General features: G+C 38.8%; 2 protein-coding genes across 2 annotated transcripts; one reads left to right on the top strand and one right to left on the bottom strand.

Annotated features, from left to right (window-relative positions):
* Positions 1 to 381: 381 nt before the first annotated feature.
* On the bottom strand, positions 382 to 9,473 carry LOC131698891 (C-type lectin domain family 1 member A-like). The gene is made up of 6 exons (XM_058993573.1): positions 9,303 to 9,473; positions 7,956 to 8,054; positions 3,274 to 3,408; positions 2,153 to 2,307; positions 1,224 to 1,336; positions 382 to 659 (listed from the first exon to the last, which is right to left on the bottom strand). Exons 1-6 carry the CDS (start codon positions 9,403 to 9,405, stop codon positions 521 to 523), a joined length of 744 nt encoding a protein of 247 aa, XP_058849556.1. The 5' UTR covers positions 9,406 to 9,473; the 3' UTR covers positions 382 to 520.
* Positions 5,423 to 7,627, top strand: LOC131698890 (uncharacterized). Its single transcript, XM_058993571.1, has 2 exons — positions 5,423 to 5,800; positions 5,989 to 7,627. The coding sequence occupies exons 1-2, from the start codon at positions 5,593 to 5,595 to the stop codon at positions 7,467 to 7,469; spliced, it is 1,689 nt and encodes a 562-aa protein (XP_058849554.1). The 5' UTR covers positions 5,423 to 5,592; the 3' UTR covers positions 7,470 to 7,627.
* Positions 9,474 to 13,151: the final 3,678 nt, after the last annotated feature.

Raw genomic sequence — 13,151 nt, 5'->3', positions numbered from 1 at the left:
CACCTGATCGGCTTCATTTTAAAAATAGATGGGCATTGACTCTACCCTCCAAAGGGATAACGTCCCAGATTATGCTGTGTTTACCAGTGATGGTAGAAGTATCATTGAATGTTAATGGCCATGTTGTGTTGAATTGTGAATGTCCATCCGAACTGTAACGAATCTCATCTTAGCAGCTGATGAGTTAATAATATTGACTACAGAGCTTGCTGTTTAATTGAATGGTAAAGCCTTCGTCTTTTGACTGTATGGTTTGCGGTTCATATATATCCTTAACCCTTCCCTTTCTATTCAATTCAATGGATTGAGATACCAATTTATTACAACTATAACAGGGTAGTTGAGTCAGGCAGGTTAACACGGGAAACAACAGGGGTGGGAATTAAGCACAGGTTTGCTCATTTTTATTTTCAATAAAAAATTAAGAAACAAAGGGTTGCTTGTTGGCAAGGCATTTTTAGAGGCATTTAAAAAATATCCTCCTCTTCTGCAGTTAATTTACAATCTCTTTTGAAAGTGGTCAAGGATTGGGTGACAAGCGGAGAGCTTTCCTCTCACAGATCCTGGGTCTCCCTGTCTCACAAGGTTCTGAATATTTCTTAGTGTTAGAAATGATAACACAGTCCCGTCCTCTGTGATCAGTGTTGTTGAAGGGAAACCTGGGAGAAACAAAGTAACAAATGTATGAATCCTGTGAGTTTGCAAGATACACAGAGGGCAACATGGTAAAAAGTGAAATGCCACCAATACAAAACACAGTTTGAGAAAGTGCAGGTTTATTCATTAACTAAATCTGGTGTTTAAATATGCAACCACTCTAGTTTAAATGAGTGTTACACAAGGTTTTAATATCTATATTCATATCCTTTTAGCTCATACATCATTATCACTGTCCTCCCTTATCATCAGAGCTCAGGGATCTTTGCTTGTATGTTATACGTCTATATGGGATATGCAGATATTTCTAAGAAACTACAGAATAAAAAGCTTCTGCTGCCTACTGCTACAAAGTCATTTAACTGGATCTTAGTTGAGCTGTAAGAAGCTACTACACTGGAAGTGATTTGATACCATGAAGATAGTTAGATTTGGTGATAGGTAGCTTTGGTGTTAGGGCAATACCAATAATAATGCAGATATACTTCAGAAGCAGGGGATGGCTACAGCATTACTAGAGTTGGGCTACGCTCATTCAAGCCAAGATTAATAAAGATAAGACTCACAGAGTTGCATTGAAAGTTGTGTTATCCACCCAGCGCCATTCTTCCAGGCTCAATTTGCCTTTCAGCCCAATCCAGTAAAATGTACCTCCTACCATCTTACTACGTAGGAAGTGCTGGTGAGATGAACATCCTTATTATTATGATACTCTAATTTAAAGTTAAACATCCCAATAAAGCAGAAGTTAATCTCTTTGCAACCCACCGAAACACCACCATTACCAAGGAATCAATCTGTACAGCATCAGCCACTTATTTTTACAGATAAAATGCTCTTTAAAAAAATCCCCTATGTGTAAAGTAACTGTAGCTAGTAAAATAATTACATAAATATTAGCCATTTTGAACATCCATTATCTACATATACCTCAAGTTTGCAGTTTTGAAAGAAACACGTCATATCACACATGTATTTTTATTTTTAAACATGATATGTGGTACTACTTTACATTAAAGGAAGCCCTTAGTTTATATGCCTTATTATTGGGTTATCTGTTGGCACTTGCACTCCCTGGGTCATTTCACCTCAGCAGTGTTTTTTCGGTCAAAACTGGCTGAAAGCATGTCGGTCGATTGAGGAACAGGCTGGTTAGTTATTGACAGGAAAGAAACCAGTGAAGAGGTGGGAATAAAATCACTTTCAGGTGAAATGACCCAGTAAGTGCAAGGCCGTCTAAAAGCTTGGCTTGTCAAACAGAGATTTATTTAACCTAGTTTAGTAAAAGAGCATGTTTTAAAATGAAAATACATGAGTGCTATAATATGTGGTTCTTTCAAATCTGCACATGTAAGACCTACATAATGAAGGGATGTGAACGGAGGAGACATTTTTATGGAATTATTTTGCTAGCTACAATTGCTTTAATAAGTCAATACTAATATGTAACTGTTAATCGTCTACAGACATTATTGTTATTTTAGTTTGGTCCTACCAACTCCTGCTGGTCATCAATCACAACGAGATGACCTCCATCTTTAGAACAGGCATTGCTACTGGACACCCATGACTGTGGTATCAAGGAAAAGTCATAACAGCTTCCATTGTACTTCCACCTCCAGGTCCTTGGACAGATTTCACACAGATCAGCTGTACATTGAAAATAACACATTGTTTAAATTATGATCACTTCTATTAATGTCACCTTCCGCTTATTAGTAGCAACACACTGCTGGGAGTCAACAGTAAATAACTGCTTCATCCCAAACTTTTCATCCTTCAACATACATTCAGAGGTCAAATTATTAGAAACGTTTTCGTTAATGCCATTTTTGGACAGTGTAATGAGTTCAACAGTAAGTATAATGTCTTCTGATGTTGTTTTTGAGTGCAGGGCAGTGTACAAACTTAAAACGCTCTATCAGAAACACCAGGGTAAAACTAGAAGTAACAAAGTCATTTAGACATTTGAGTTCATGCCTCTGGTAGTAGAGGTTCACTCAACAGGTTTCACTTAACTATTGGTTTGATACTCATCAAGATGTGTGTATACGGTAAGGCACTTTGTTGCAGCAGCCATATTCTGCTCTCATTCCAGGATACAGATATAAAAAGACAAATCAGTACACTAAAATTTAAAAAAAAAATCTAATTTATAGGAAACAAAAGAAAAACAACAGCAGTGTGCAATTCAATGTTTTTATAGCAATATAAATAAGAGACTGCTGATGAGTTTCTGCAAAGGTACTCATGAGACTTCAATTTGTACAAAAAAATGTCTATGTGTCAGTGCTCTACCTGTGTATGCCACTATTCATACCAGAACTTTGGTTCCAGGGATTGATAGTCAACACATATTCCACCCTGTTGCCATTATACAGAAAACATTTTGAAGCATATTGGTACAACACAACTGAGCCATAACTTTGTCTGGAGTTCTTTACAAACATTTGAGGCCGTCATTTGAATGCTGTTGCGGGTTGAACTAATGCAGACTTTGTAAAACCATTTTACTGTATGTTTAGATTTTGCAACAGCGGAATGTCACAGTGAAAGTTAGACATTTTGAGTCTGAATGCAGAAATGTGTTATTCTAATAAGAGAAGTAAGATTTACCTTCATCTCCATTGTCTTGATCCCAACAAAATGATCTCACCAGGCCGCTGCTATTCTTCATATAAGAGTCTGTTGACGTTTGTGATGCTGTACTGCTATTTCCAGGAACACAGTGTGTTCCTTGTATTTGCAGAACTGGAATTCAATGTAGTCCCATTATTAAACAATTTTATATCTTCTCTATTTTCTTAATGTATTTCTTACCTGTTTAATATCCTATTACACATTTTCTTTATAATTTCAATGGCTGTTTCTGCTTTAACTGTGATTTTGTAACTAACTCAAAATATGTGTAGTCTTTTCATTGTGTCAAACGGAATGAAGATCACCAGACGACCCCAACGGCTGTAACTAACAGATGTTACCAATAGGGCTCTGCTGTTACTTGTATTTCTCAAGTAATTTCTTTTACAATGTATTTGTTGGCAAGTATTAAATAAATCCATTTAGTTTTGTGTTCATTTCAAAACAAGAAAAGCTGTCCTTCCTTTACAAATGAGTACCAATCAGTGGCAACTAACTTCTGCAATGAGTGTTTTCAAGTGAATTTTCCTGGGGGCTGGCATTCTTACTGTTGTACTGCCGTACCAAGACTGTAAATTCACAATGAAAACATGTTGCAAAACTAGCAAATGCAACTGATTCATTGTGTAAATATGACCATTCCTTAAACTCAAGAGCTGCCTCTGTGGGACCTGGGATATGTATTTATGCCAAGGACTACAATCCCACAAGTCAATGCAGAGATTATTTTTATTATTTATTTACCGGACTCTGCCACCGACCAGGGGTGTAAAGTTGTTGTTAAGGCAAAAGCATGTGAGTGGGGGGTGGAGAACTATGTGGTGCCATGTGTACAATTTGCATATTCCCCGATTAGCATTACAAGAGCCAATCAAATCACATGAAAGCACAAAGCTGGCAGAGGTCATTTGCATACAAACGCCAGATTTAGCTGGCCAGTTAAATATTTAGCTAAATGTTAAATCTTGTTAAGAGATTTAATATTTAGTTAAATATTTAGCTAAGTGTTAAATCTTGTTAATAGATTTATAAATGATATCTGAATGTACACATTTAAAAAATATATATATATTATTTTCACAACATTTTTAAATCTGGGGAAAAATACAAGATTTAAGTTAAATCTGGAAAAAAAATATTAACACTTTTTTTTTTTTTACACATGGCACCCCATATGGAACAGGGGGTGTTGACTCAGGCAGAGAAAAGATTACAGGCATTATTAACATTAGCTAGATAGATTACGTTAGCAATTAGGCATGCTTACATTTCAAAGGTAGAGCTCAGCACACAGTCACACTAAAGAATCAAGAAGTGCAGTTAACATATTTATTGACTGGTGAAATACACTTCAAAGTTGCTGCAGTATGTCCACTGTTTTGTCATTTCAAATATTTTCACAAACCAAACATTAAACTTTAAAACTACAATGTGCAGTGCAAAAGCACATAAACACAGGATATTTTCAGCCCACTAAAATAAATTCGTAGTCCCAGCAGTGTCAGCACCAGTTCCAGCAGTAGCAGCACCAGTGTTATCAGTCCTAGCAGTAGCAGCACTAGTCTACTAGACTGGTATTAATGTCATTTTCAGTCCCGTAACTCAGTTTCATCACTGCTGCGGTAGTTTAGTTACGACTGTTCGTTTCAAACTACTTTCGAAACTGTTATTTTACCAGGAGCGTAGCTAGGAATAGATTTTTATTGAGGCAAAAATCTAATTTTTGTCTAACCCCCCCAACCCTGCATATCCAGTTCATGAAGCCTGGAGAGTATTAATGCAAACTGCAAAGCAATATAAGTGGCTAACTCTTTTTACCATCATCCAAGGTGACCCACCTTGGATGATGTTTGAAATTTCATGAGAACAAGTATTAAAGAAAGGAAACACAAATAAACTTTTTAAATTATAAATGAGCTTTAGTGAGTTTGGTCAAGACAGGCTCTATATTAAATAACACTGACAGATTGGAATTGATTGATCCCACTATGTAACACAATTTTTGTTCCTGGGTAGTAAGTGTTATTTCCTAATTGCTTATACCTCAAAAGTATAGAAAATGGCTATTATTCCCCACAAACTTTGCTTTTGTGACCAGGACAGTGATATTTTGAAATTTACCTATTTTCCAGAACATTCCAGATAGATTCAGTGCTGAGTAAACTTGGAGTAACTTCTAGAACTTTCTAGAACTTTCCAGTAATATAAATAGTAGTATAAATACAGGGGCCTTAAGCCCACCAGTTCAGTTTAGTTCCAGCTGCCTAAGTGGATACATATCTGCATTTTTCTGAGATGGCATCAAGAGGCTGCAAGCATCCGGCAGACGCATTTTGCTATGTCTGCGGCCAATTTATCAAGATAAGAGCGAAAAAGTACTCTGTGGAAGCATCTGCTAAGATGTGTGAGGCCTACAAGGCATATTTCGGCATGCCTGTCACGGATCAAGACAAACCCTGGGCACCTCATTTCACCTGCAAGCACTGCAAAAAAACTCTGGAAGGTAAGATGGACAATTGTTGCTGGGAATTTTATGTTATAAAATTTGTTAAAATTTTTAAAATTGTAAAAGTTTTTAATTTTAAAATGTTTTACAATTTTCAATGTTATTGAAAAAATATATCATTTATGAAAAATGTTGCGAGAATCTTTTACACATTAGTCATGGGTGAAATAAATGTATTTTTGTAGGATGGTACAGAGGGGAAAAGAGAGCCATGAAGTTCGCTATCCCAAGAATTTGGCGGGAACCCACTGACCACTCAAGCAACTGCTACTTCTGCATGGTGGACCCTTCCAAACGTCGGACTGGCAAGAATGCACCTGCTATCACGTATCCGGACCTTCCTTCATCCATCGCCCCGGTGCCACACTGCCATGAGCTCCCTGTACCCACTCCTCCGGAGAGAGAGCAGCCGTCTTTAGAAGAGAGCAGCAAGTCAGAGAGCGAGGAAGACGTTGTAGATCGAGATGACAATTTCAGAGGTGGAGCTGAGGAGAGAAACCCATACTACCCCAACCAAAAAGACCTCAACGACTTGATTAGAGATCTTGGTCTCACCAAGTCCAATGCCGAGCTTTTGACGTCTAGGCTCAAGCAGTGGAACTTGTTGGATGAAAGTGTGCAAGTCGCAGATCAGAGGAAGCGTCACCAACCTTTTTCCAGCTTCTTCACCCGTCAAGATGGGTTCTGCTTCTGCCACAATGTGACCAGTCTGTTCGAGGCAATCGGAATCGCCTGTAGCCAGAATGAGTGGCGCCTCTTCATTGACAGCTCATCCAGGAGCCTCAAAACCGTGCTGCTCCATAATGGTAACAAGTACCCGTCTCTTCCCTTGGCTCACTCGGTGCACCTCATAGAGGATTACAACAGCATCAAGACCTTGTTGGACGCCTTGAAGTATGATGAGTACGGCTGGGAGGTCATAGGAGACTTCAGAATGGTGGCATTCCTGATGGGTCTCCAAGGCAGTTTTACCAAGTTTCCCTGCTATCTTTGCCTTTGGGACAGCAGGGACACCAAGGTGCACTACCACAGGCGGGACTGGCCACAGCGGACCGAGTTCTCTGTGGGGAGGAACAACGTCAAGTGGGAGCCACTGGTGGACCCCCGGAAGGTGCTGATGCCACCACTGCACATCAAATTGGGCCTTATGAAACAATTTGTCAGAGCTCTAGAGAAGGAGTCGGCAGCCTTCAAGTACCTTCAAGACTTCTTCCCTAAGCTGTCTGAGGCAAAGGTCAAAGCCGGTGTCTTCGTCCGACCACAGATAAAGAAGATCCTGGAGTGCAATGAATTCCCCAAGAAGCTCACTAGTAAGGAGAAAGCGGCTTGGAATAGCTTAGTCGCAGTGGTTCGGGGCTTCCTGGGCAATCACAAAGCCGAAAACTATGTGGAGCTGGTTGAGACTCTGGTGAAGAACTACGGCACAATGGGCTGTAGGATGTCCCTCAAAGTCCATATCCTTGATGCTCATCTTGATAAATTCAAGGAGAACATGGGAGCGTACTCGGAGGAGCAAGGCGAGCGCTTCCACCAGGATATACTGGACTTTGAACGCCGCTACCAAGGACAGTATAACGAGAACATGATGGGAGACTACATTTGGGGGCTGATTCGTGAAAGTGATTTACAGTATAATCGTAAAGCTCGAAAAACTACTCACTTCTAAATCTTTTGTAGTCATTTTTGTATTACTTTAGTATAAATACATGTTAATTTGGATTCATATGTTGTTTTTTTTCTGACTTTATGTGAACGAAAAGACACAAATTCGCCCGTTTTCTCAATGGAAATAGGTAAATTTCAAAATATCACTGTCCTGGTCACAAAAGCAAAGTTTGTGGGGAATAATAGCCATTTTCTATACTTTTGAGGCATAAGCAATTAGGAAATAACACTTAATACCCAGGAATAAAAATTGTGTTACATAGTGTTATTATTATTATTATTTTTTTTATCAGAAAAAAAAACCCCAATATGGTTGGGCCAGGTCAGTAATCATTCTACTTCTTGGACAGTGATCTGGTCAGATTTATAGCCTGTGCAGATAACTGGTGATATCAAACGCATGCACTCCGTATATCCCTAGCCAAATTAATTATTTGTTATAGCTCACCACTCGAAACTGAAGCCCTTATAAACCTGTTGTTCTTACTTGCTATTCCCATGCCGATGACTGCAACCAGTAAGACACACACTGTAACTCCCAGAGCAATGGTGACACTGGAACAAGAACTGGGCTGGACTGGGGAAACTGGGAGAGGGAGAGATCCCTGATTGAGCACACAAGCTGCATATACAACAAGACCATTATAACATTAAAGAGCTAGTATTGTATCACTTCTATATAAGTTATAACAGAACCTTTGAGATGTATCACTTGAAATCATTTTCAGTATTTTTAAGCATGCTTGTAGGACTTGAGGTGTGCAGGAAACTCATTACTCGTACTTGTACTCGGAAACCAATGTTTGTATGGATACTCGTACTCGTGTGATGTCACCAGGAGTGGGCGTGGCCAACACTAGAAGTACAGTAACAATGAATTTCTGGCCCTGATTTTCACCCGGCATGTAATCACACAGGGCTTTAATGTTTAACAGTGATCTTTATTGGTTTGAATTCCTAATGTGTCATTTTAATTCACGTGGAGCCAGATTTTGTGTTATTATTTAACATAACACCAAATTATATCAGATTTACAACAAGGACAGTGAAAAAGATCAAATAAAATAAAATACCCCCAGAAAAACCACCCCCTTGAAAAGGGTTATATTTTCCTAATCCTAAATATTATTTTGGTTTAACAGAAACACAGAAGGGAAGGCACTGCAGTACAAGAAAAAACAACAACAACTGTCTCTGTTGCTTTTCTTTTTAACAGAATGTACAATATAACAGTAGGTTCTTTGGTTGCAAAAACAGAAATTAGTCTATTTTCAGGATACTCAACTTCAAACCCATTTCATCGGTTAGCGGACATTAGTGTTATCCACATATCAAAAACAAATACCACTTCACAATTCAGTGACATGGTGCTTGAGAGAGAGACCTGGGACTGAACAGCACCTTTAACTACAGTAAATTTGCACTGTAACTGACAGTTTTCCCATGCTTCTTCCATGGTTATACTATGCATTTACCATAGTTTGCTAGGTTTTTATATGGTTTACCAAACCACTTTAGGCTTTACAGTGTTTAACTATATTTTACTATATTTTGCTATGCTTTTACTATGGTGACCTTTTATAAAGGCAGACAGGGAGGTTCAGTTCAGTATTGGCAATAATATGGAGTCAAAATATACTAGTCCAGCAGGCAGTCAGGCAGTCAGGAGCCATGAAAACTCCTCTGTCCTGACCTGAACCCCTCCTGCCTGTCTTTCAGTCATGGGCCTTATACTATTCATGTCCTATCCTCAGCAAGTGCAGTATACTCCTGTTTTTTCTTGTTATCCAGCATATTGTACAGTCTCTATTCAAACAGACAAATAACTACTTACCACCCTGTTGTACACCTGCTGTCCTGCCTTGGGGATTGTTTATTGTTGAGTAGACATCCTCCGAGGGCTTCTGCAGCCCAGTGTAAATGTTGTCCATCTCCATTGCTAGTGTTGTAGAGAAGTGAGCTAAAGAGGAAGTTCTGACTGTTATATTAACAGTGCAGACTGTAGAGCTGGGCAGGGGCTAGAGGAAATTAAGCAGAGTGGTGGTTCTGGCAGGGAACTCACTTTGATCTGTAAACATCAAGCATATTTTAGGTGCTTCCAGTGCCAGATCCAATCGTTAATCGAATAGCTACTTTCTGATTTTTCCTTCTATAAAAAAATACTTCCAATGATTGGCAGCTATCCTGCCCCCCTGCCCATGGCTTCGCTATGATCAGCTTCTCCACTTATCTGCAAACTCATTTATGAGCTGGGGAACCTCGAAAGTCAAAGCCAAAGGTCAAAGAACGTAATGTGAGAATATGTATAATGTAATAGTGCTGTCTAGTCTTTTTTAATAAATAATCAATCATATGAGTTTCCTGACTGAACTGGAGTGTCACACTTCAGTCTGTGTGGTTCACTGTAAATAGTCAGAGAAGTGAGCTGAATAAGAAGTTCTTAAATGGTGCAGGCTAAATAGTTATCTATCTTGAAACAAACAAAAAATGTTGAGTGCTCAGTGTTCTGATTGTGTAATTTTATTGTCACACTGAAAACACTGACTACTTCCCCCTTCACTGTGACTGAAATCTGTTTAGGCACAAGCTAGGGGACACAAGCCATGGGAAGGTCTCCTCAACGACCCTGATATGCCCATCTAGTATGGAAAACTACAGTTACCTTAATCCCCTAACCTGTGAAGACTTTCACTCTGCCAGTCATTTTAAAAGTCCACACCTTTTCACATAGTATTCTGGTTCATATAAATGGACTGTGTAGCTGAAATACCCCTGCACAGGGAATGGGGAAATGAGTCAGTGTTTCCTGCCTGATAATAAAACTGAGCTACAGCGATGGTGACCACACAAACTGCGTTTGCTGCGTGAAATCCTGAAATAGCTTTTTATGCAATACAGGACAAGAAAGAGTACAAAATAATACTCATAGTGAGTATGGCAGTTTTTCAGAATATGCTTTTAATACACTGGGCAAAGAAATGATTATGTGTATTTGAAGCATTCTTTTCTACATGAAAAAGTGCATTCAATTACTTGTCCTTCGATAAACAATACGTCTAATGATTGGCACCTATCCTGCCCACCTGCCCATGGTTCCTATAGGGCAGTGAGGACTGTCAATCTGAAGTCTAGCGATAGGGGGGGAGGAGGAGGAACCAGCAGCTGCAGTGTGCTGAGTGTTCATCCAATCCATTCGTTCACAGAAAAGGGAAGGAGACAGGCACTCCACAGATCTTTTCCAACAAGTTTTCCAAAGATTATATATATATATATATATATATATATATATATATATATATATATATATATATATATATATATATATACAGTGCCTTGCGAAAGTATTCGGCCCCCTTGAACTTTGCGACCTTTTGCCACATTTCAGGCTTCAAACATAAAGATATGAAACTGTAATTTTGTGTGAAGAATCAACAACAAGTGGGACACAATCCTGAAGTGGAACGAAATTTATTGGATATTTCAAACTTTTTTAACAAATAAAAAACTGAAAAATTGGGCGTGCAAAATTATTCAGCCCCTTTACTTTCAGTGCAGCAAACTCTCCCCAGAAGTTCAGTGAGGATCTCTGAATGATCCATTGTTGACCTAAATGACTAATGATGATAAATAGAATCCACCTGTGTGTAATCAAGTCTCCATATAAATGCACCTGCACTGTGATAGTCTCAGAGGTCCGTTTAAAGCGCAGAGAGCATCATGAAGAACAAGGAACACACCAGGCAGGTCCAAGATACTGTTGTGGAGAAGTTTAAAGCCGGATTTGGATACAAAAAGATTTCCCAAGCTTTAAACATCCCAAGGAGCACTGTGCAAGCGATAATATTGAAATGGAAGGAGTATCAGACCACTACAAATCTACCAAGACCTGGCCGTCCCTCTAAACTTTCAGCTCATACAAGGAGAAGACTGATCAGAGATGCAGCCAAGAGGCCCATGATCACTCTGGATGAACTGCAGAGATCTACAGCTGAGGTGGGAGACTCTGTCCATAGGACAACAATCAGTCGTATACTGCACAAATCTGGCCTTTATGGAAGAGTGGCAAGAAGAAAGCCATTTCTTAAAGATATCCATAAAAAGTGTCGTTTACAGTTTGCCACAAGCCACCTGGGAGACACACCAAACATGTGGAAGAAGGTGCTCTGGTCAGATGAAACCAAAATCGAACTTTTTGGCAACAATGCAAAACGTTATGTTTGGCGTAAAAGCAACACAGCTCATCACCCTGAACACACCATCCCCACTGTCAAACATGGTGGTGGCAGCATCATGGTTTGGGCCTGCTTTTCTTCAGCAGGGACAGGGAAGATGGTTAAAATTGATGGGAAGATGGATGGAGCCAAATACAGGACCATTCTGGAAGAAAACCTGATGGAGTCTGCAAAAGACCTGAGACTGGGACGGAGATTTGTCTTCCAACAAGACAATGATCCAAAACATAAAGCAAAATCTACAATGGAATGGTTCACAAATAAACATATCCAGGTGTTAGAATGGCCAAGTCAAAGTCCAGACCTGAATCCAATCGAGAATCTGTGGAAAGAACTGAAAACTGCTGTTCACAAATGCTCTCCATCCAACCTCACTGAGCTCGAGCTGTTTTGCAAGGAGGAATGGGCAAAAATTTCAGTCTCTCGATGTGCAAAACTGATAGAGACATACCCCAAGCGACTTACAGCTGTAATCGCAGCAAAAGGTGGTGCTACAAAGTATTAACTTAAGGGGGCTGAATAATTTTGCACGCCCAATTTTTCAGTTTTTTATTTGTTAAAAAAGTTTGAAATATCCAATAAATTTCGTTCCACTTCATGATTGTGTCCCACTTGTTGTTGATTCTTCACAAAAAATTACAGTTTCATATCTTTATGTTTGAAGCCTGAAATGTGGCAAAAGGTCGCAGAGTTCAAGGGGGCCGAATACTTTCGCAAGGCACTGTATATATATATATATATATATATATATATATATATATATATATTTACTAAAATCACATTGTTTTATTTTAAATGTGTATTTTTGTTCATATTAGGTTTATTTATGGATTGTATTCTTTTTCAAAGCTTGTCTTTCAGTCCGTGTCCACCTCTGAAAGACTAGTCTTGAAAAAGAATAAGAAATCAACATATGTGTTGGTATTTCAGTCAGGAGATCTCAGAAAAATCTAATAAGCAGCAGGATAAAACTTGCACAGCCCTTCTTGGACTGAGATATTGTTAGTTGTCAAGATGCTGGTTCTGGTTAAAACATTTATTTTTATACAGTTAAGTATGAAAAGAGTCTGTTGGAACCATTAATGTTCTTCCATAGGTCAGAATCGAATTGTTTTTTTAATGTTCCATGGGTAACTTGATCCCGCAGGGGCTAATTTGCTTGAATTAAGTAGTAATTGGTTTGTTCTCTTTGGTCTGCTGTGCTGGTGCTCTGCTTGGGTCCTGTTTTGTAATTCTTCCCTATCTGTTATAAGATAAACTGGTTGCCTTTAATGATCGGTTCTCCTCTTTAAATTTATAGGGTTTTTATAGGGTTCATTGTTTGTAGGGATTGTTTTATTTATGTTATAGTCCACAAGTTTTTAGCCTATGGTTTTATTATTGGAGTACTTTTTTTCAACTCAAGAGTAAACATGATATGTAGTGAATGTCGGACTTTATAACCTTTCAGC

Source organism: Acipenser ruthenus, chromosome 20 (genome assembly GCF_902713425.1).
Source record: "Acipenser ruthenus chromosome 20, fAciRut3.2 maternal haplotype, whole genome shotgun sequence".
In the NCBI taxonomy this organism is placed as follows: domain Eukaryota; kingdom Metazoa; phylum Chordata; class Actinopteri; order Acipenseriformes; family Acipenseridae; genus Acipenser; species Acipenser ruthenus.
Note: the sequence above shows the minus strand (reverse complement) of the source record. Positions and strands in the feature narration are given on the sequence as shown.

Coding starts and splice junctions, on each gene's coding strand:
- LOC131698890 (XM_058993571.1), top strand. CDS start 5,593: ATGGCATCAAGAGGCTGCAAGCATCCGGCAGACGCATTTTGCTATGTC. Junction 5,801..5,988: donor CTGCAAAAAAACTCTGGAAG/GTAAGATGGACA, acceptor GTATTTTTGTAG/GATGGTACAGAGGGGAAAAG.
- LOC131698891 (XM_058993573.1), bottom strand. CDS start 9,405: ATGGAGATGGACAACATTTACACTGGGCTGCAGAAGCCCTCGGAGGAT. Junction 8,055..9,302: donor AGCAGGTGTACAACAGGGTG/GTAAGTAGTTAT, acceptor TCCCTCTCCCAG/TTTCCCCAGTCCAGCCCAGT. Junction 660..1,223: donor ACAACTTTCAATGCAACTCT/GTGAGTCTTATC, acceptor TGTTTCTCCCAG/GTTTCCCTTCAACAACACTG.